The following is a 22,898-nucleotide window of genomic DNA, read 5'->3' as shown; positions in this document are numbered from 1 at the left end:
TGGAAAGAAAAACAAAAAGGGCATCTACCCAGCTTTAGACATCTAACTTAGCAAGCTTTGACCACAGTCAAAATGAGGCTGGCTCCTTCAAGGGATGATTTGAAGCATCTCAAATTCCTGTTCTGAACTGCCTGATGGAGAAATCTCTTTCTCTCTCCTCTTGTGTCATCCCCTCTCCCTGAATTACCAGCAGAGAGAAGGTCCAGGGGAGAAAGCTGAGGCTTAGCTCTTTAATATACTGACTGTTTTTTCGAGCCTATCAGTGACTTTTGCAGAAACAACTCTAATAGTTAAAAGTTCAGATATCGGCAGTGTTTTTTCACATTAAGTCTGGTCTGCAATTACACTGGAATCAAATGCAAGTCAGTTACATTTTTTTTGAGGGGGTGGGGATGAGCTAAGAAATTTCTCATATAAAAATCAAGTAAGATCACCTTCTTGAAAAGACTGTTTATAACTAATATGTATGGGAACTTCTCAAATTTTCACAAAGAATTCAGCATTGCACAGATCCTGCTACTGAAACTGGAGGCAAAAATTCCTCCCTTTATAGGTATGTGCAAATTTCAATATATAGTCTACGATTAATGTTTACAGAGTTTATATATTCTGAAAAAAAAATATGCTTTTTTACTAGCACCAAGTTAAAGATTTCAACATGTACTTACAGTAAAGGACTAAGACATTTTGTTACCAAGTAGTTATTGTAGCCATATTTTGACTAAAAGGACTGTAATTTATAGTACAAGTGATTACAATTCTAAATGGGTTATCTTACCTACTACTGATGAAACAAGATGACTTTAAATCTTGTTTTGGCATGTCATGGTTAACAGCAAGGAGTGAGCTACAAAAGCAAGCAAGAATTCCCTCCTCCTAGTCTGCCAGAATAGGCCTTATAGAGTACATACTAAGCAGCCTTAGCAGAACAGAAGAGGAGACATTTCATTTATTCAAGAACAGTACAAAACATATATATATCAAAACATTTATAGCAAATATAAGTACACAACCAGACTAGTGACAGAGTTTTATAAATTGAGTAAATGCAAAAGCACTTCTGACAGTACAAAAAGCAAATTAGAAAAGAAATGTCAGTCTTTAATCCAACCAAATAACCATGTGTGCAAAATAAGATATTTTTTCCAGATAATGCTTTGAAAATCAGTGGGAAAACAGCAACAACAACAAAAAAGCCCACAACAAAACACAGGTGTCAGTTTAGGTTTTTGAATCATGCTTACTTTTTCCCTCCAATTTTCGTGCTATTTCCAGCAGTACTAAGAAAAGAGAACATTATTCAGACAGAGAACACCTCTGTAACTGAAGCAGAATTTTTTAAATACATACAACACATTTAAGAAGTTTAGATTATTAAAACTTTGAGCAGTGTATTAAGTCAGTTCTCATTAGCATGCTTCCCCAGTTTCAATTTTCATATGATTTTAGCCGTTGATGCTTTCTAACCAGTAAAGAGTTAATATTCTTAGTTGTTTGAAAGGTGATTTGCAACATTTAAGATGATATTATGCATTGTTTTCTGTCTTTTGATATTTTCATCACAGCTGTAGCCCCTTCTATTGCAAATGTTTGATTTTAAAATTGTCACTTGTCAGCCAGTCCAATAGGCTGTTTGGGAACCAATACAGTTTATGCATGGGAAGTTTGATGTTGAAACAATATTTATTTACATTCCCAGAGTGAGATGGTTTAATATATTCATGCTGCTATAAAAGACATGCTACAAAGCCTAATCGTATTTTGTGTATATACTATGTGTACAGAGAATCTTGCTTGTATTAAAATAAAAGAGAAATGAGGTTCTAAGTATCAATTTATAAAAGTTATTTGTAAAATGTTACAGTGTTTCCTGAAGCACTACTTAACGAAGCATTAACTATCCGCAAATCTCCACTGAAACGGCTTTTTTTCCAAAATTCACAGTAATAGTTCCCACCTATTTATGATTGCATTTTCTAAAGGACCTTACCTTCCCAGTTCCCGTCCCCCCCCCAAAAAAAAAACACCACCCTGTTCCTGCATTTCCTGCACTAGCCGAGCTGCTCGCATGGCGAGAGCCAACAGACCGAAGTGCGATTGAACGTGCTTGTCATTCAAGCAGTGACCTGCTGTCATAGGAAAGCAAACCGACCCCAAATGACCGTGCCCTTCCCCCAGCCCGTGGCCCTTTCCCAGCAGAGCAGCTGGCAGCTTTTCTGGCTGCCACAGCAACCCTGCCGTCAGCCTGTTGGCTTGGCAACGGCGCGGCACCAAGAGCCACATTTCAGCCTTACAGAGGTATTTTTTTTCCAGGTTGTATTGCTGCATGCTTATTTACCATTCAATTTAATAAACTTTGCAATAAAAAAACCTATACAGTCCTTATTTGCCAGTGAAATCAAATCATCTTCCCGGGAATCTTGCAAGGCTTTAATATCCATTCCTTGCACGGTCACAGCGGATGGATCAAATCTCTGAAGCAGCTTCAGCTGATCAAGTGCCAGTCCAGCTCCCCTCATGCCTTCTCCTCCGATATGAGGTTCCTTTGCAAGTGACACAGAAAAGCAAATTACTGCATCAGTAAAAAGTTCCTGGTTTCCTACACGTACTCCTCTAAGGCTATACACAGATCCAAATCATTTCATCACCTAAGAGTGAAATCACCTCCATCACGAGAAAGCTGTTATCACCAGCCAGTATGTCTGAAAGGTTTTAGTTTTTTTTCACTTTTAAGTGTTGAAGCTCTTCTGTATACTAACAGCTCTAAGTTGTCAAAAACAGTGATCCCTTAGTCAGTTACTAACATACTTAGTAACAGTAGTAGAAATATCTGGATTCTTTACCTTATAAACTTCAACTGGAGAGACTGACAGTGCCACTCCAGAGTACTGCCTAAAGAGGCATAATTTCAGAAGATGATGATGCTGCAGAAAAAAGTCTGAACTTTGGGTTTTCTACATTATGTAATTAGACTAATGGGTAAATGACAATACTGATACCACCCCTTACGTGTGTATATCACAGAGAAAGAAAGAAAGGAACTGCTTTAGTGTTCTTCAATTTAGGAGAGGACATTTAGCATCAAAATCCTAGAGAGGAGCTGTGTTTAAAGTCACGGCCCTCTTCTGGATGATGTTTTTTATTTAATAAATATGGTGATTCGTGGAAAAATCTAATTCTTAGCTGGGTCATTCCTCCAACGCATTCAAGAGAAAAAAAAAAAGAAAACCATACAAGTAATATTAAAAGAAAGATCTCCTTTGTAAATCTAGTCTGGTGTAGTCTGTAATGCAGCAGAGAGCAGAGAATTTTTGAGCCCTCAGACTTTGCTGACACACGAGCTCACCCAGACAGCACATGATGCGAGCTAATTGCTTAATCATGTACTGTGTGCTCTAAAGCTGGGCAGCCAAGAGGCTGCAGACTGAGTCTTCTCTTGCTTTCCCTCAATAGGATTTCAGTGCTTTCCAGGTAACAGACAAAAGGAGGTGCCTGTAGCAAATTGAGAAAAAATAATACACAAAGGGAGACAAGAGGTAGTGACTTAAGCAATGAAATTGAGAGATGGAAAGGTAAAAGACTACCAAAAATATTACACAAGGCAAAGTGACTTGCTCGTTCAAAGACCAATTTTTTTTCCTCTACCTTCTCCTTTTTCCTTCCAGTTCAGTTACTGCATTTAAGCTGATACACAGTATCTCCTCTGTGCAAATCCCTAAGAGGCAGTAAGTCTGCACAAAGGATTGGCTGCCATGCAGTAACCTCCACCTATGAGATCAACACCAATGGCTCCATCTCCTGTTTTGCCTTGCGCAACATGATTCCAGGACCCGTTGCAAAAGTGAGAACATGGGAAACAGTGGACTGGGTGTAAAGCAGGTGTCCACTGGGAGACTACAGAACACGGGAAATAAATGAAGGACCATGAGGTAAGTCAGCCCTAGACTCCAGCTTCCTGTTCATTGCAAAAGATCACCTTAGTTTACACTACTGGGGAGCTGGTTGTAAGATACTATAATCTGTGGGTAAACAAGCCAGTATCTTATTTAAAATACGCTATACACAAAAGTTTAATTTTTATATGGATGCCATTTTTTGTGTGAAAACTAGTACCTCACTCAAGACATATTACTGGTGAGAGATCAAGTCTATGAAATCAAAATCTTGCATTTGAGTTAATAGGGCTTGTGTTTTGCTTTGTCATTCTATTGAGTATGATTTTCTATCCTGTTAGGTAAAACGTGTAATCTCAGCTGAAACAGATTGAATTGAAAAATACTGAGAAGATGGAAATAGATGGAAAGTTTAGATTTGTACCAACAGGCAGAAGAACCCTGACAAACAAAATGTTTTAAGTAAAGCTTCAGTTCTCTTAAATCTTTAGCAGTCTTCTTATAATTTCTCGTTGTATATCTATTGTGTATTTTTTAAATTTCAGTTAAAAGATGCATCTAAACTTCTTAGGACAAGTCATTACAGAAAGTACAAGTTAAACAAGTACCAGATTTAGGCTCTTCCCCAAAGCCATAATGATTAACACTAACCCGCTCCAACACATCACATCAGCAAAGGAGAAGAGAGCCACATATGGTCTGATGGTAAACTATTCGAGGCACTAATAAAAGTGATATATTTTTGAAATGTACGCATCATAGATAAAAATTCTAGCATCTCCCTATATACTACCTATCTAGACACCTTTATGTTAGACATTGGCTCCAAAAAAGACAAGGTACAGTCTTGGGACACTGAGCCTGAAATAAATGTATTCCCTCATTCTTAAAGTAACACAGAGATGGCTCTCATACATATAAAATCCTCCTTTCTCAAAGTACCACGTTCTTCCAATTTATTTCCCATGCTTTATCTAAGTCTTCGCTACTTCAGAAGCTTTAATAAAAACTTGTTCACCTTTACTATTAATGTGCAGAAAAAGAGAGTAAAATATATTAATATAAAGAAAGAATAGCAAGAGAAATTTTAACCTGTCTGAACTTTGATCCCTCTCTTGTTTTAAATGACTGTTGTACAAATCAAAACAACCATAGTACACAGTGAGAAACTACTTAATGTTCCCTAAGTGAAGCTCAATTAAACATGAAAATAGGTTTACAAGAGTCTCAGAAATTCCTGCATTATTTCTATCCCAAGCAGTTAGAATTCTCTGCAGTAAAAATGATATTTATTGATAGTAAATACACTGCATAACTTTACAGTGCCAAAACAAGCTCATTGGCTTGTGTGAAGTATGCTGTAAATAGTAGTACCTGTCGCTGAAGCTGGAGATATGGAAAAGTTTCTAGGGCCCATGCAACTTGCTCCTCATTTTCAGAGAGTGTAATCGTACATGTACTATACACTAGAACACCTCCTGGCTTCAGCAATTTCACTGCCTGCAGAGAAAAAATAACGGTTTATATTTAAATGTAAAAAGCTGCATATTAAGCAACATTAACCAAGAAAAACATTAAGCTATATTATTAAAACTTAACACTTAATTAAACTCAAATCTTTCTGTCTAAGATAGACATTAGGATGCTATTTCTTCTCAGGGACTACATTAAAGGATCCTATGGAATAGAAAGGCTTTTCTTTCAAAATCAGCATTGTAACTCATGCAGTTTATTAATGCTACTGAGATGATTCACCTTGTAAGATTTGTTATTTGTACAGCTCTGCCTATCTCAGACAGACACATTCTGTTTTCATCACCTGTTTCCAAGCATCGATATACAGTATTTTTATCAGTGATATCAGATGTCAGCTGTTTCCACATATTTGGCATGAAGTTATATCTATGCTGCTTTTCAAGCTGTGATTCACTTTGAATACACATAATTCAGATGTAGGCAAGAATCGTGGAATCTTGTCCTTCAGCATCAGCCCAACCACGCTCTTACTAGCAAGGGAAGTTGTAATATGGCCTCCTGGCTTTGTACTCCCTCACATATCCCATATAGTACCTTACAGCACCACTGCAGGAGAGTTATATGCAGCGAAGTTACAAGAGTCCAAGCTGCTGCACAGAAAATACTTTAACCTGCTCTGTGACTTATAGCCTTCCAATTATTATAAACAGAAATGGATGAAACTGAAAGATTAAAAAAAAATAAAAAAAAAAATAAAAACAAATATAAATTTTTTTATATATGTCTTACACGTATCTTTCCCATGCATCAATGAACTGATTTTACCCAGTAGCGGATATGATAGAGCTGAAAGGCTAACTGAATGCTACCTTTACTTACAGGAGGGGTTTTATGAAAGACTGGAGAGCACTGTCTTGTTTTATAAATATTTAAATGGTCATAAAGGATTTCAACTTTCCTCCTTCTCTTTGACTACATCAGCTATGAAAGAGAGAAAACAAAGCTGACCAAATGGCTTAAGTTCTTTAACTTGTTCTACACAACACCAGATGCAAGAGGAAAATAAGTCCCCAAAGATCTAACATCTTGAAAGAACACCATGTGATTTGTTTTTCGGGAATTCCTCAGTCTCTGTAGCTATCAGAAAAAGTCTTAGATGATGAGATGATGTTGGGTTTAGTTCTAAAACAGGAAATTCCAAATTTACGGATACATTAAAGAAAACTGCACTACTTCCTCTAAGAAAAAAAAATATTTGGACATCTTTTGGTGTATGGAGAATAGGAAACTGAAAACTAGGTAGATTTCAATTGATGAAAGTTACTCAGATACTTGAGCTTCAAAGGGGCAGGCTGCACCCTAGGAGGCATCTGCAGAAGAACAAGCGTTCTGGGAACTACTGGTCCCCAAGGACTGTGATAGCACAAGATCTGCTGGGAAATCAGGCAAGATGCATAAGTTTCAGTATTGTTCAAATAAATTTAGGGATAAGCTAAAAACTGCTGATGATTTTGTGACAGAAAAAACTTTAGTTGGGAAAGCACAGAAAGAAGAAAAGCTTAGCAAAGATATCCTCTGATAAAAAAGAAATGTTAGTACTTTAAGGTTTGTAGTATTACATTATAGCAAGTAAGAATAGGATCTAAAAGCAGCTAAGAACTGTAACTAGGAACGAAAGAAAGCGGACCTAGAAAAGGACAGAGAACTGACATGAAACTTATATTCAGAAAGAGTGACATACTGCAGAATGGCAAATGGTTTCATGGAACTTTTTCATGGAACTCTGGCACTCCATTTGCCTCGAATAGAATCAACTTTGAAATTTTTGGTTCTGTGCAATTACATCCCAACACCTAACCGCTGAAAATGTAGGGAAAATGAGGCACTGTTTGGGGGGTGAGTAAGTTTTACACTGCAAAACTATTGATGTTCAATTTAATTTAGCTACTCAATGATTAATACATACCACCGTGAAAAGCTTGCGCTGCAGCGGCTGGTAAGACATCACTTCCTTTAAAGTTGAGGAATAAGACATGTTTGGTCTCTGCCCCATCCCACTACACGGAGCATCAAGAAGAATCCGATCAAATGACTCTGGTAAGAATGGAGGTCCTTCTGTAAAAACAGCGATGTAAAACGTGGTTGTCTTTCCCTGAGATTTCACTACAGATAATGACAAGCTGTTACTGCCTGCTTGCCATGAAACATTTAAGTGCTATAGACGGTTTCTGCAAAAGTGATCACAGTTAGAGACAAGCCTCAGCACTGCCTGTGGTGGATTTCATCGCACAGAAGGGTTTTACCATTCTGGGAGCTCAAACAATACATGATCACTTTAGACAGCAATATTTTTCAAGTTTAATACTTTGAAAGTAAAATGTAAAAATCAAATCTGTTGAAATACGATTGGTCAGAGGTGCTAGGTACCAAGCTGTACATACAGGTTGTTATGAACCACAGACAGCTCATAACTGAGTGAACAAGTGTGTAAATCTTTAGTGAGAGAAGCCCGTAGTCAACTATTAAGACTGCCTGAAGTAACATAATTGGACTGTCTAGATAATAACTGTGATGCATACAGAACATAAAGCACTTCATAATAATGTGAAATATTACAAGTTCTAATGCAATACACATACTTCCTCCACAGCAGAAGAATTTAATAAACAGTGATTATGAAGACAAGAACTACTTTTGAATACTGCTTGGATAGATAAGGGAATACACTAGATGCAGAACCTATCCTTTCAACTTTCCAAATCGCACTGGCTTAACAGCCCAAAAGTTTCTATTGTCTTAGTGCTGGAGAAACTCTTCAGCTCAGGATTACGAAGACAAAAGTCTAGGCTCCATATGTGTTATCTGTGAGTAACCAACGAGGAAGAAAGCTTTGCTTCCTTTTCTCCTTCTGTCCCTCAGATATGCAAGCTAGGTCACAAGTGAAAACCAGTGGGTGACTTCACACGACTGCTACCTAGCTTGTTCCAGCACTGCAGAAATGAGTCTATTTTGGCACTACCAATTTATCTACCTCTGATTCATTACTACAACATTCAAAATATGTCATAATTGCAGGGCTGTACAGAAAAGCTTTCATGATCTCTCAGTATTATAGCTAGCTCTTGTTCATCTGTGTAAGTGCTACAAACCACCTACAATATTTTATTGCTCAAAGATGATTAAGAAAAATACCTTTAGGAACAAACTAGAAGGCATGGGGACAAGGAAGGTGAATTATGCAATGTGATCCCTACTTAGGCTAACCAGTGACTGGGATGAGATAGAGTGAGAAAGAACAGCATACTTTGCACAACAAACTAAAAATAATCTAGACAGCAGATACCGTTCAAATCATTTCATCATGGGAACAGAACCAGTATCATAAATACGGTACCACAGAAAAGCAAATGAAATGAACTCAAAATAATACACTCTGCATCTATAGAACTTTCCCCTAAACAGCTGAACAAACATTAATGAGCTTAACATTGCAATACACCCGGGAGTTAGGTATTAATAACTCCATTTTACAGATGAGGCTTCTGAGGCAGGAAATCCAAACAATTCTGCAGAAGTAATTTATTTCTCAGGCTAAGCCAAACAATTCAGATTATGGGGTTAAACATCTTCATGAAAGAAGGTTTAAGGCTTCATCAATCTTTGATAGTATCTGGAAAAGGAATGCATTTCTTTTGAGCATATTAGGTTATGATAAGGACGGTTAGTTTGAGCTTTGTATTTACTTTATGGAGAAGCTGATAATCACAACAGAATAGAAAATAATTGGACATCCACAGTGCTGAAGCAACCTAGCTATCTGCCAAGATTTCGAAAGCTTGTGGACTTGTGGCAGGTTTAATATTATTGTTAAAAAAAAGATTATTTATTCTAAATACTACTACTACCCAAGTTGTTTACTTTACCTTGTTCATCCTCTCTCTTCTCAACTGAAAGTGCCTTTGTTCCATCATAGCAAAATGCCTTAATACAATTCAGCTGTAGCAATTCAGCGTTCTGCTTAATTTTTTTGACCTTGTTAGCTATCTTGTCCATTGCTATTACTTCACCCTGAAAAAAAAGATTTTTTTAAAAAACAAAAACAAAGGGATTAAGTGGATGTGCAATTCCTGATTTTTTTTTCCTTTGGAGCAATGTAATGAATGAAGCTTATTTTTCCCTAAAGAATGTTATTATTCTTAAATCTACACTCCAGTAGTCCTCGTAATCCAAAGCCAAATCAGTAGTCCTCGTTCTTGTGAGCCAAATCACCCCTTATATGAGCACTCGATGACCTGGTGCCACTGCTTCTTCCCTATCACCATTCAACATACTGCACATGCACATTAATATCTGATGGTGCTTGAAAGTTGTTAGGTCTGTTGCTAAAAAAGTGGATTTACTGCACATGTGCTGTACTGTGGATATACAAAGATAACTCCCTCTCTTGAGAGTCTCTCAGGAACAAGAACAGACTGAAACCGGTCTTCCCCATCTGGCCCATTCCAGCCACTACTGGAACAATTTCCTTAAAGACATCTGGATAAAATGGTGGTCTGGTCTGGACTCTAGACAGTATTTTTTATACTGTCTATTTTCCAATTCCTATTTTAAAGCTGTACATTCTTTCAGCACACAGCAGTAACCCATGATTTCCAAACATCGTCAGTTTCATGAATCCAGCATATTCCTGAGTAGCATACAAGGAATACAAATTCTTCCATTATAACTAAGTCTGTAACATTCAAAAAGTGACCTGTTGAAATGTTTGGTTTCAATTCGCAGCAAATAAGGTTTTAAATGGGACAGTGAGTATTTGGTAGTTTGTGCCATTTCAGTAACAAACAAAAAACACTGGTAAGCAGAATGTTCAAATATTAGCATCTTGCTGTTCTAAGTTATCTGTGCATTCTCACAGAGATAAGTGAAGGACGCTACTAAAATGAACAGTGGTCAGATTTTCTTTATTGAGACAGAAAATGCCTAATGACTCCTCTTACCTGATCATGCATTAATGTTGCAAGATGGGTTGTTTTTCCTCCAGGTGCAGCACACATGTCCAAAATTCTCTCTCCTGGTTGAGGGTTTAAAACATGGCTCACAACCACAGAAGGTAAGTTCTATCATAAAAACAAAAATGGGAGAATTCAAATCTTATGGTCTGTACTAAGACCTGTATTATGGAAAAACTAACAGGTTTTTAAAAAAAAATCATCTGTGAAGATACTTAAGATATTGCTGTCAGTTCCTTAAGAGAAAATTAAATATTGTGATTTTTATATAAAAGAGACTATAGATGTCTGAAATCACCAGTGGCTGGCTCTTTTTTTTAAATTATTTTTATTTAAAGCTGCATGTGAGTATCCATGACTGAAATTTAAGGATTCATGACTAGGGAGACAACACTGCTAAAAATGAAAAGAAAATAAACTGATACTACCGCAGACATAGAGTGGCTTTGTATATTACAAGTATTTTACGCTAACCTGGTATATTGGAACATTTACTCTATGAATATACTGGTGTAGTTTAGTATCAAGCAATCAGATTAATAGGCAGGAGTTTAAACTTGCTCAATTAAGGTACTGAGAAGCTGTGCTACTAATTGTATTAACCGAACAGATATGCTGAAGAGAAGTAATATGCAGTGTGAGCAATATTGCATTGTACAAAATAAGGAAATACTCCAAAAAAAAATCTTTTCTAATGTGGTTGAACACAAAGGTATGAAAATCTTTTAAGGGTGACCTTACTACATGTTCTCTTTGCTTAGCACATTTTCAAGTTCCATGCCACAGCATTCAAGAAAATGAACAATAATTAAATACTAACACTATCATATGTGGGCCTTCATCTCACACACTGCAAATTCCTGTCAGACAAGCCAGTCTCAAAGGGTTGTGATCAGTGGCAACAAGTCCAGACGGCCAGTCAATACTAGTGTACCCCAGTGGTCAACACTGGGGCCAATGCCATCTAACCTCTTCAGTAGGGACCTGGGTTATGGAACAGAGTGCATCCTAAGCTAATTTACAGAGGATAAAAAAATGGAAAGAGTAGTTGATAAACTGGAAGGTTATGCTGCTTTCCAGCATAACCCTTCCAGAGGTCCCTTCCAGAGGGACCCTGGCAGATTAATGGACTAACAAGAATCTCATGAAGCTCAACAAACACAAATGCTAATTCCTGCACCTGGGAAGGAATAACCCCATGCACCAGCACAGGCTGGAGTCTGACTGGAAGGCAGCTTTGCAGAGATAGCCTTGGGGATGCTGGTGGACAAGAAGTCGAGTATGATCCAGGAATACGCCTTCCTGGCAAAGAAGGCTAACAGCCTCCTGGGCTGTGTAAGGAAAAGTGTTGCCAGCAGTTCAAGGGAGGTGATCCTTCCCCTCTACTCAGCACGGGTGAGACATATCTGGAGTGCTGTGTTCAGTGCTGGGCTCCCCAGTACATGGATATACTGGGGTGGGTCCAGCCAAGGGCCACAAAAACGTTTAAAGGATTGGAGAACCTGGCATGAAAGGAGAGGCTGAGAGAGCTGAGACCATTTAGCCTGTAGAAGTCCCAGGGGGATCTTATCCACACATATATAAATGATAGATGGAAGAAAGTAAAGAAGATAGAGCTGGACTGTTCTCTGTGTTACCCAGTGATAGGACATGAGGCAATGGGCACAAACTGAAATACAGGAAATTCCATTTAAAAATAAGAAAAAGCCTTTTTATTTTTTTTTTTTTAAAAAAAACTGAGTGTGATCAAACACTGAAACAGGTTGCCCAGAAAGTCTTCATCCTTGAAGGCATTCAAACCTGACTGACTGTGGCCATGATATGACCATGACATGAGCTGACAAGTGTTTATTTGACATGGAATTTACATTTGCTTTATAGATTAAAACCACTTCTTTGAGGGCTGGATGGCTTGCCTTTTTTTTTTTTTTTAACCCAAGGAATGTTAATACTTACAGTAAAAAAAAATTATTGGCATAGTCTCCACATCTACTTGAAGTGTTCTTTATTATTATTATTTCAACAAACTGAAATTAAGAAATTTACCTGATCTAAGAAAACTAGAAAGTTACATGATTTCATCATCCTACATTTCAACATAGCACAGGTGGCCCATTGTCATGTCTGCATATTTTAATCAGATTTGTTGCGGGCGGGAAAAGTAGCATTAAAGCTGCAAAAGAAAAAGCTGTCTTGAATGAAGCTCAAGTTCTCTTAAGCTTAAAGTCAATGGAATATTTGGAGATTTTCCTCATTATCTACAGAAGGATGTACCCTGAAAGAAGCTCGTATTTTGTAGTTCATAAGCCGATTCCAAAAAGCTAGAAGTTCTGTGGAATATCTGTGCAAAAAGAACTTTTGCTTTTTTAAGTATCCCTTAAGTCACTTTGAAGTCCCTTATAATATCTCAGAACCAGTGTGATTAAACTAGCCTCATGTAGATACTACGTTCATTTTCAGTGCTTTGTTTTCTTTCAAGCCAAATAGTGAATTAGGTTCCATAATACACAATCAGTGGGTGATTGGAGGATATTCATCATTCTGTGAATAGTAGAGATTTTTATTTTTGTAAAAAACATACCTGTAAAAACAAATGACTAGGGAGCACATTGTCAAAGGACGGACTGAGGTAGACTGGCTCTATCATTCTGATGCCCATCCCACTGAAAAACATGAAACAATTTATTTCAAGAACTCAGATTTATCATTTTCAACAGTATTAAATTAAAATCATTGTGCTTATATACAGAAACTTGAAAGAAAATCTTGCAAAAATGAAAGCTTTTATAATTTAGCAATCTGATATTCTTTAAAATGACATCATTAAGTTGGGTAAACTGTAACACCAAATCTACTACATTATAAATTGGAACGATCTGTAAAAAATTGCATAAAGTTACCTGTTTTATACATAAGACAAACGGATATCTAATCCAAGCCTTGACAATACAAGAAAATGCAGAAAAACAGATTAAAATACGTTAATTTCAATCCATTACTGCTGTTGGCTAGCCAGGTATGCATTAGGGCACTAGCATATGATTTCCTACTTAGATCTTCCTCTGTTTTTCTAGACTGTCTGAGATTTCATTCAAATAACTAAAGAAAATCTTTTTCAAAACTCTTACTTACCTGCAAAACAAAGGTTTAAACTTAGAAGCAACCTAAAAGTTTCAAATATGGATGAAGTTCTGACATAACTTTGTTATGTTAGGACAAATTTACAAGAGAATGGAAAACAACAAGAAGAAAATGACAAAACAAACACACAAAACTGAGCCTGAAAACAATACTCTAGAGTTCTGAAGATAACAAGAATGAGTATTATTTTGTATATACACTGCACCGTCCTACAACAAGAAGGAAGGATATGAGGAAGCAAACTTGCAGACTACAGATCTTACATACTGCCAGTCTATGTCAACAACGCCACAAAAATACAAGACAACTACATCTACTACATTTAAGCTCTAATACACCAAAAATCCCCTAACAGTGTGATCTTTGTTACTATATCTTTTGTAGTCTGTTCTTATGATGTAAAGCTTCAGTCATTAATTTGATGTCACACTCTTCATACGCTGCTTTTTGTATGCAGTTTAGACAACAGAAGAAGAACAAGCCATATGCTTTGGATACAAAATAGAGAAGCAAGTAATCTTTAATTAGATAACTACCGTGGCAGATGCTGTTATATTTTTAAAGATATATGACCTGCTCCCTTCACCCTCCAAAAAAAAAAAAAGCTTGCAAATATTTTTAGGAGATAAGAGAAATTGTCAAGGCTACAGCTCTGTTCCATCCAAATAAGAGAAGAATTTATCAAAATGCAATTTTACCACAGATTGTTCTGTACTAACATTTTTTCGTTCTACATTAATATCTGTTCTATATTAATGAAGTTATATGCTAAGCAAATTTTGAAAAGACCTCCATTTATTTCCTCCTGTCTTTCAAGTAAACTGGTATCTGGATTCCATTATGCAACTAAATGTGTTATCTGCTAATATTTACTGTAGAACTTTAACCATAATTAGGATTTCCTTCACATGCTGCCACAGAGTCATCGTATTGCTACCACCTTAGCTGTGAAGTGACAAGACAGCAGGAGGGACAATACTATTATATTCTCAAAAGCTAATGCTTCCCCCAAAATAGTGAAAATGCCTACATACCACACAGGTCTCAGTCAAAGCGAACTTTGGCTTTCACACAGGGTACAGAACATTTTAAAATGCCTTCTCATCTTCTCCCTTTCCTTTGAAAAGCTGTAGGTAAAGATTGCAGTTACTATGCACTTACTTCATTGGGCCATGTGAGCTGAAGATTTCACTGCGACTCAGTTCTGAAATCCCATTTCCAAGGAAAACCTTGACTCCTTCAAATTCTTTGGCTCCTCTTTTACATTTCCCTTCAATATCTGAATATACTGAGACCAAATCTCCAGCTTTCATAACTGGGCAAAGAAAAGAAATTTTGAGATTAATCTTATACTTGACACGACAGTAGTGACCAAATATTTTAGGATTTTCAGTAGATTACTTCAACTCCTATATCACAGCATAATTTAGATTTTCGTAGTGTAATAAAAAAAAGAAAACCTAACTGGCATTAGGCTTGAAAGTGTACATGGTGAATGGCTATCAACTAGCTAGAGGTATTGAGAGCCACTAGGTTACAAATCAGAGAGCTTGACTTGTTTCTTAGAGGCTAGACAAGCCTTCACTTTATTTATTTTTATCACCACATGGTCACCCAGGAGCTTTAAGCACGCTCTTCAGGATTCAGTCTTCTGTGTACTCCAAGCACAGAAGTACTTCAAACCACACTGGTTCATACCCAGAGACAATTATTTCACGAAGACACTAATACTAAATTTGTCTAATGAACTTTCAATAGCTAAGCAGAACATAGCTACAGCTGCTTATCCCCAACTGTTGCTTTAATACATGTGATTATATATTCCTGTTAACAGAAATTTTTCACTATGGCTCTCTTTCCTCCACAGCAACTGCTGTTCTCAGTAATCCTATAAAAGTTTTATTTCTCCAATTAAAAACCTCCAGACCAGTAAAGTTTTAAGTATACAAAAAACTCTAGTTCTAGGGACTTAAATGAGCTTTCTGAGCTGGAATAAAAAAATAGATGGGAAAGGGGGATGGTTTAGGTGGTTTTGTAGAATAGTGAGAAAGCTCTATGAGCAGTGCTTGGGTAAAAACATGCTTAAAAATAAAGGTCCCCACTAACTGCAATAAACAATTTTCTGAAATGACACTTCAAAGGTTGCTGACTGGCTGGTGAAACCAGAAGATACGACGAATAAGATGAATGACAATTCAGCTTCCCAAGAATTCCATGAGCTGTATTTGGGAATCTTTTCTTCTACTTTTCAAGTAGCCTTCTCAATAAGCAGAGATGCCCTGGAATTCTTAAACGGTAGTATCTGTTGGATAGCCACTGAACATTTCTTTGTGTGTGGGTGGGTGTGTATTTATGTGTAGCTTCTTTTTATACATGAACCAAAACATTATGTGAAATGTGTAACAGTAACTATTGTTACTGTCTGTTTAATCTTCACAGAACAAAAATTTGCAGCAATTTAACCCATCCAACAAGCAAGGTATTTGCCAATGTTTTTTTGCAGTATTCAAGCAAAAAGGATTTTAAATCACTCTCTGTTGATAGCTGCCCTTTCTGTTAACTTGGGTAGCTTATATTGGTATTTCATAAACATGAAACTTAGAATGTGATTAGTTAAATTAAACTCACCTTCCCTTCCCCCCTTTGATAATTAGTTTCCTCTCATTTGGGTTGCTAGCTCAGTGATTAAATGTCTGTTCTTGCTGTATTCTTTTTTTCCCTAGTTAAAACTATCTGTGCTTAATATAGCCTTATTATATTTGGCCTGCAGGAGCATACCCTTCTATTTTATTTTCAAATCTGCAATTCTCCTGAAGCGTTGCTAAAGTTTTAGTTATAGTATCATTTCTTTTCTTTGAATGTGATGTTTTATGCAGAATTACATGCAGCAATTATGATAAATCACTATTGACTCAAAGAGGGATTTTAATATTCATGAGGTTGTCAAAATAAGCATTTTCAACAACTGCTACACAAATATACTTATTTCTGTAGCATGTCCTAGACTAATAAACATTCCTGTTCAGTGAACTGGACTTACGCACATGCTTAAAACTTCTTGAATGTGCTTTTTGGCAAAAGAATGAAGTTAAGTGGATGGAAAAAGGCTTTCCTGAATCACTTTGTTTAATAATAAGGACTATGATCATCAGTACATCTCATCACAATAGAATAATGAGGTGAATCATTCAAAATTATACTAGTTTCACATGAAGTTATTTTTACCTTTAAATAAAAAATAAATAGGCTGCTGAACACTGAACATGTATATGTAGTTTTTTTATCTTGTCTAACAGGCATTGATAGATGGAAAACCACAGATTTCTATTTCTTAAGAACCTGACATTAAAATTGAAGACTTTTTAATCTAGAAGTTTCTACTAGATCTCTCAAATCAAAAGAGATGAATAGTAAGAAACAAATTACCACTGGAAAAAAAATCAATTTTTGTAGATCTGTGACTTGGAATATGAGAGGATCATAAAGTCAAGTGCCTTCATGGCTACATGAAGACAGAACAGATCTTCAAGTACTGTTTACTAAATTATCACCGTACATTCAGCTACCATCCAGATGTATCTGTTGTGGAAACATTTTTAAATTTTTTTTCCACAACATTGGAAAGCGTCACTAGTAAAAAACAAAACAAAACAAAAAAAAAAACACTAAAAAGCCAGCCAGGTTTTACTTTAAACATGTCTTAAATAAATATAAGAAATTATTTAAATTTTATAAGAAATATAGAATTTTAAATAAATATAAGAAACTGAATTCTTTGTGAACTAATACTTCAGCTATTAATTATGTATTGTAAGGAGAACTTGTAACAATGCAAGTGAGAAATAATTACATATAATTTATTATAAGTATAGCACAACAATACTGAAATTTTCTAGCAAAAGCTAGACAAACTTAAAATGTATATTTACACTATAATAAAACTATAAGATTAATTTCAACTGTGAATAGAAGAAAAAAATTAATGGCACTATTTATTGGAAATTCATCAAAGAGTGACATATTTTCCTTCCTATTTAAATCTTAACTAGATGTATTTAGAGAACTCTTACATCTTGAGGTAGATATGATTCCAGGAACATAAACATGTGCTCCTCGAAGTACTGCATACCCACACTGTGCTCCAACAATGACTTCAGATTCATGTTTTTTTAAATCCTGCCTGAAAACAAGATATAGTTAAGTCAAAAAAACAAAATACTGAAATATATATATCTCCCTCAAATACTCTATGTGGTTCATAACTTTTTTTTGTGTCAGTTACGTATTTTTTCTTCTATATTATCATGTATTCAATGTAAACGTTTCATTTTACTTCCAAGAGGAATCAAAGTACAGAGCCAAACAGAAAAACTGCCCCAAAGTAAATCAGATTCGGACACATTCTGCCACTATTACAAACCTAATACAGGAATACAAATAAATGATATTGGTTTCAAGAAATAATCTCTATCCCTTCCTAGGCCAGACAACTCTAAAGTGACTTTGTGTTTAACAACTGCTAAGTACTTCTATAATAAACATATGGCCAGATGCAGAGAACTTTGCCAGTAAGAACCGTGAAGAAGACAGTTACCCAAACGTATTAACGTGTAAACATGTTTGAGTGTAAAAAGAACAGAATGTTCAAAAAAAAAAAAGCCACAAAAGACAATTAGATGCGAATGAAGAAAAAAAAAAGCATTAAATGCTATTTTAGAATGTGTAGCATTTACTAACTAAAACAGCTTGTTACCAATCTCTACAACTGAATGATATAAACTGAAGTATGTTAGTTTTCACTAACTGAAGTATGTTAGTTTTGACGAAGAAAATACTTTAAATAAAATGTTCATCACTGTATTCAATAAAATGATGAAAAAACTCCAAGGGGCAAACACAAATGCAACAAGGGAAATACTCTAATATAGCTTAAGAAAGAAGAATGAATAGTCATTTTGTAGAGGATAAAATTTATTCAAGAGTCCTCTCAGCATTATTGATGCTAGTCTCCCTACCTCTTGCTCTGGAATTGATCCCAGGGGAAGAAAACACTGCATTAAGCTATTTGTTTATAACAAATAAACTTTCTATCCTGTAACTATATTCAATAATTCTCTACCCCACCCCACCCCCCACACAAACGTTTAATTCTTTAGTCTGTCACCTACCTGGCTTTCCAGAGAGGATGCAGTTATGTTATATTTTCCCTGTAAAAACTTTATCTCACAAGGAAAGTACCATCTCTACGCTTTCTTTTAAGGATTAAACTCTCACCCAGTTTGACTGTCCAATAGGTCTTAATATAAAAGCAGTTTTATTTATAGCAAATTAGTTCTGTTAACCGTTTAACAAGACATGTATACATAAAGTATGTGTTATGACATTTTAAGGTTAAAGTCTGAAAATTTCAAACCTGGGTCCAATGGCAGGAATTAATAAGATGTCCTGGAGTTCTGGGTGCTCAAGAACTGGAACACATATTCCTTTAAATTGCTGTTAAATTAAAAAAAAAATACAGTTGTTAAAAATGAAATGTAGTATTTAAGTAGTTAATTACACTGAAAACTATTTTTCCATTCAGAATTTAAAGATGTAGAGTACAAAAAGCAAATGTAGTGAAAACAGTTGAGAGAGGTTGGGAAATGCTATGTTGGGAGGGACACTCCATAATAAAAACACCAAATAATGAACAATGGTATCAAGGCTGTAAAGGGATTCACTGAGAGAACTGACTTCAGAGATTGGGATGGTGTCCTGACACTCATAACCCTACTACTTGTTTTCACTCTCTTGTGGAGAAAAGTTGTGTCACGTTATCACCAGGTCACAATAACACCACCAGGGAAACTTGGGTCTAATCTGTGTTATTATTTTGATGCTATTAATTATAAATCACAGTAAAAATCAACTTATGTATTGTCTGTTGTACTATACGTGCCACGCTGGAACACTTTTCATTTGTCTTTTCAATGTAAGTTTGATTGGGTACTGAGAGCAGAGTCGTGTGTAGAGTTGCAAAATAAAAAATGACAGGTTGCCACTTTAAAACTACTCCTGGACTTTAAAAGGAGGATGTCTCATTGTCTGAGGCTTTTGAAATACAAGCCCAAAACGTGCAAAACCATAAATTAGTTTGCATCTGATAAATAACTATTTTCTCTTAAGAAAGAAAACAATCCATGTGCATAATTTTATTGAAAACTGTTGTCGTTTCCTTTTCTAATATAACCATAATTGAAAATAAAAAAAGTTTACAAAAAGCCATTTTTTTATTCAGCTTTCAGCAAACCACGTTCCCTCAAAGCAAAATATCAATTTCCAGATTTCTAAAATCAAGCTAAAATTAGCATAACTCGTTACCATTCTAGCCAACAGAATATTGTCAACTGCCTCAGCATCACAGAAACATCTTGGCTCTTGTCATCCAATAGCTCCCCATATACCCATACACCCACTGGCATTATTAATTTACTTAAATAACAGGATCTTTTTAGACAGAGTAAGGATCTACAATAGCGTTTCCAAATAATTTGCTTCTTAATCATTATGGCTTACATATTATCACATAAACAAATATTTAATTAGGTAAAAATAAAAAATATGTAAAGATTAAAAAACAGGAAAAAAAAGTCATGGCAGCTGCTGGGCATCACTCTAGCAAAATTCTTCAACATGTAGATTCTCTCAATTCTTAAACAGTTTATGTAAGCCACCATTCATCCAATCTCCTTTAATCTTTACTAAAAATAAGTTCTAAACATACTAGTTTAGACACAGTATATTGAACTACAGTTTTCAACTGTTTCTACCATCTTCTCTAGAGTTAGATGGCTGTACAGATTTACTACAGAAGTATCCCAATCCTATCTAATGTCTGTATCTGCCATATAAAAAAGACTTGGTTGTCTTTTTCCTTCTCTTGTTGCTTTTTGTGGATGTATTAGCTGCTGAATCCTGCTAGACAATGAATTTTCATTTAACATTTAATGCTGACAGGAAATCAATACGAGTGTATAATGTTAATAGTAGTCGACATGTATTAAGTTAAGGAATAGTTTCCAGTAATGAAAAGCTCTCTTAATCAGGCAAAAGATGAAAAATCTTGTTATTTCTGCTGTAACAAGAAATTGCACAAACCTTCTGGATCTCTTCAAACAGCATTTTTTTCACGTGTTTCACTGAGGCCAAGTGGGTATTGACTCTAACAGTTGTGAAAGCTGGTGGATGAGATAGATGACTTAACAGAGATTGATATTTACTCTCTGCTTCCTTTGTACCTAAAGCAGTTACAAGCTGAGAGGAAAAGAAGATAAATTTTAAAATAAGTATTAATAAGATTCACACAGCAGCCTCTTGCTCAATAAAAAACATAACATAAAATAAACATTATGTAGAAATGAAGGAATAATGGTTGTGTGGTGTGCAGTAGTGAGGAATGTCTCTGCAATAGAGGTCTAATCCCAGAGATAACCTTATAGATTTCTTGAAAAGGACTTGTTCGAAAATGGTCTTATTAGCAAGATGATTCCAAAAAGGCTGCAGCAAATACCAAAGCCAACTGCTAGTGAGCTCTGCGATACTGAAGAAAGAATACGCCAGAGATGGACAAGCAGATTCAAAATTATCAATTGATAACTCTTAAACCAATAGACAAAAACATCATTTTTGTGTCCCTTCACTTTAGTAATTCATAAATTGTCTATAGTATTTTTGATTTTGTACCGGGGCAAGAAAGTTTTTCTCTTTAATATTATGGATTAATACGTGGTTAATTTCCAAAACTGAAGCCTCAGATTTACTGTTTAGTTTAAATATTTCATGTTACTTTGACCCAACAATCCTAAAGAATATTTTTGTATTTTAAATTGAACTATATTTAAAAATCTGTGGCTAATGTGAAGATAACCCCTTATTGTAAGGCATCAGTCAAACAAAATATTAAATTGAAGGAATATTAATAGTGTTCGATTTGTGTATATTTGCTGATGAATAGTAGCAGTATCTGTTTCACATACCTCACTATTTCTGAACACATTGGTGAGATACTCTTCAACTTCACGATGGAAATATATTTTCGGGAAAAAAGACATCTTCCTTCAGTGTTTAAATTCTCCTGGCGGAGATCTGAAATAAGTAACATATTTTCTTAGCAGTTTTTATCAGAATCTGTAAGTTTACAAATGTAACATAAAACGTATGTAACAAACTAAGCTGCACTAGCCTTCTGATTCTTCTGCTCAGACAATGCGATTTTTTTTTGAGTAAAATAGATATTGATCAGATTATGGCTGTAATGTTATTAATTAGATTTCAGCACAAGTTAAGTAAAGGGTTTAGCATTTGCAACAATCCTACTCTTGTAACTTTTTAAAAAAAGATTTGGAAACCTGAATATAATTATGCAGTCATTTGAAAACTGGTAGCAATACATATGATTTATATCATATATATGATTCATATTTGTATTTGAGTGACTTTTGTGTTAAGATTACAAAAGCATGTTTTTAAGACACGAACTAGGTACTTGCTGATAACCACAGAATCCCACAGAATTGTTGAGGTGATCTCACAACTGCAGTCACTTCTTAGTAAGCCAACAACCGATCTGACAGCGTGCCGGTGACGGGACTTGTTTCTACCACATTATTAAAATGTGTCTGAAGGATACCGTGAAAAATGAGCCAGTAGGTGGGCAAACCCCAAAACGGTTGGTCAAAAACACTACGCAGGCAGGACAGAAGTGCAGTGAAGTTCCACAGATGTGTTACAAAAGGGAAGAGGCAGAGCCATGATACAAATAAACAGGGCAATTTTACCAACATGTAATGCTGCAGAATCTCAGTGGTTTTAAACTTGATGCCAAAGTAGGAAAGTTACAACGTCCGTCTTAGAAACCACCATCCTCCTAAACATGACAACCGAGAAGCGATTCTGCTAAAAAGCGCAGTCAGAACACCAGAACCGCTGTGAGCAGCCTGGAAACATTAAACACAGGAGCTGCCGCTCGGGGCTGGACTCGGAGCCCCGGGGGGTCCCGAGCGAGGTTCAGGCTCCACGTTTTTCCTCCCAGGAGGACAAACCCGGGCTCCCTCCCCGAGCGCCCCCCGTCACTAAGGGTACCGGGAGGGACCCGGAGGGACCCGGGGGGCCCAGCGCCCCCCTCAGGCCCGTCCCGCTCCCCCCCCCCCCTCAGGCCCGTCCCGCTCCCCCCCCCGATGGCCCCCACCTGCCGCCGCGCCGGTGCCGCAGGAAGTCCCGCCCCTGCGGCCGCCACGGATTGGCGGGAGCCCCTCAGGGCGGTGGCGGCGCGGCTGTCGCCATGGCAACCAAGCACACGGCAACGTGCCCAACGGCCTTTAAGGCGTCCGGGAGGAACGGC

General features: G+C 36.4%; 1 protein-coding gene across 2 annotated transcripts; it reads right to left on the bottom strand.

Annotated features, from left to right (window-relative positions):
• Nucleotides 1–936: 936 nt before the first annotated feature.
• On the bottom strand, nt 937–22,884 carry NSUN6 (NOP2/Sun RNA methyltransferase 6). 2 transcript variants are annotated; one of them, XM_040545635.1, is made up of 12 exons: nt 22,746–22,884; nt 21,535–21,643; nt 20,657–20,812; nt 18,933–19,012; nt 17,590–17,699; nt 14,681–14,834; nt 12,960–13,041; nt 10,367–10,486; nt 9,293–9,437; nt 7,336–7,484; nt 5,268–5,393; nt 937–2,543 (listed from the first exon to the last, which is right to left on the bottom strand). In XM_040545635.1, exons 2-12 carry the CDS (start codon nt 21,607–21,609, stop codon nt 2,331–2,333), a joined length of 1,410 nt encoding a protein of 469 aa, XP_040401569.1. In that variant the 5' UTR covers nt 21,610–21,643; nt 22,746–22,884; the 3' UTR covers nt 937–2,330. The 2 variants fall into 2 exon arrangements, with proteins under 2 accessions (XP_040401569.1, XP_040401570.1); XM_040545636.1 differs by lacking the exon at nt 22,746–22,884 and adding an exon at nt 22,188–22,637.
• Nucleotides 22,885–22,898: the final 14 nt, after the last annotated feature.

Source organism: Cygnus olor, chromosome 2 (genome assembly GCF_009769625.2).
Source record: "Cygnus olor isolate bCygOlo1 chromosome 2, bCygOlo1.pri.v2, whole genome shotgun sequence".
NCBI classification, from domain to species: Eukaryota; Metazoa; Chordata; class Aves; order Anseriformes; family Anatidae; genus Cygnus; species Cygnus olor.
Note: the sequence above shows the minus strand (reverse complement) of the source record. Positions and strands in the feature narration are given on the sequence as shown.

Coding starts and splice junctions, on each gene's coding strand:
- NSUN6 (XM_040545635.1), bottom strand. CDS start 21,609: ATGTCTTTTTTCCCGAAAATATATTTCCATCGTGAAGTTGAAGAGTAT. Junction 17,700..18,932: donor ATTCCTGCCATTGGACCCAG/GTTTGAAATTTT, acceptor TCTTGTTTTCAG/GCAGGATTTAAAAAAACATG. Junction 2,544..5,267: donor ATCTCCAGCTTCAGCGACAG/GTACTACTATTT, acceptor TCACTTGCAAAG/GAACCTCATATCGGAGGAGA.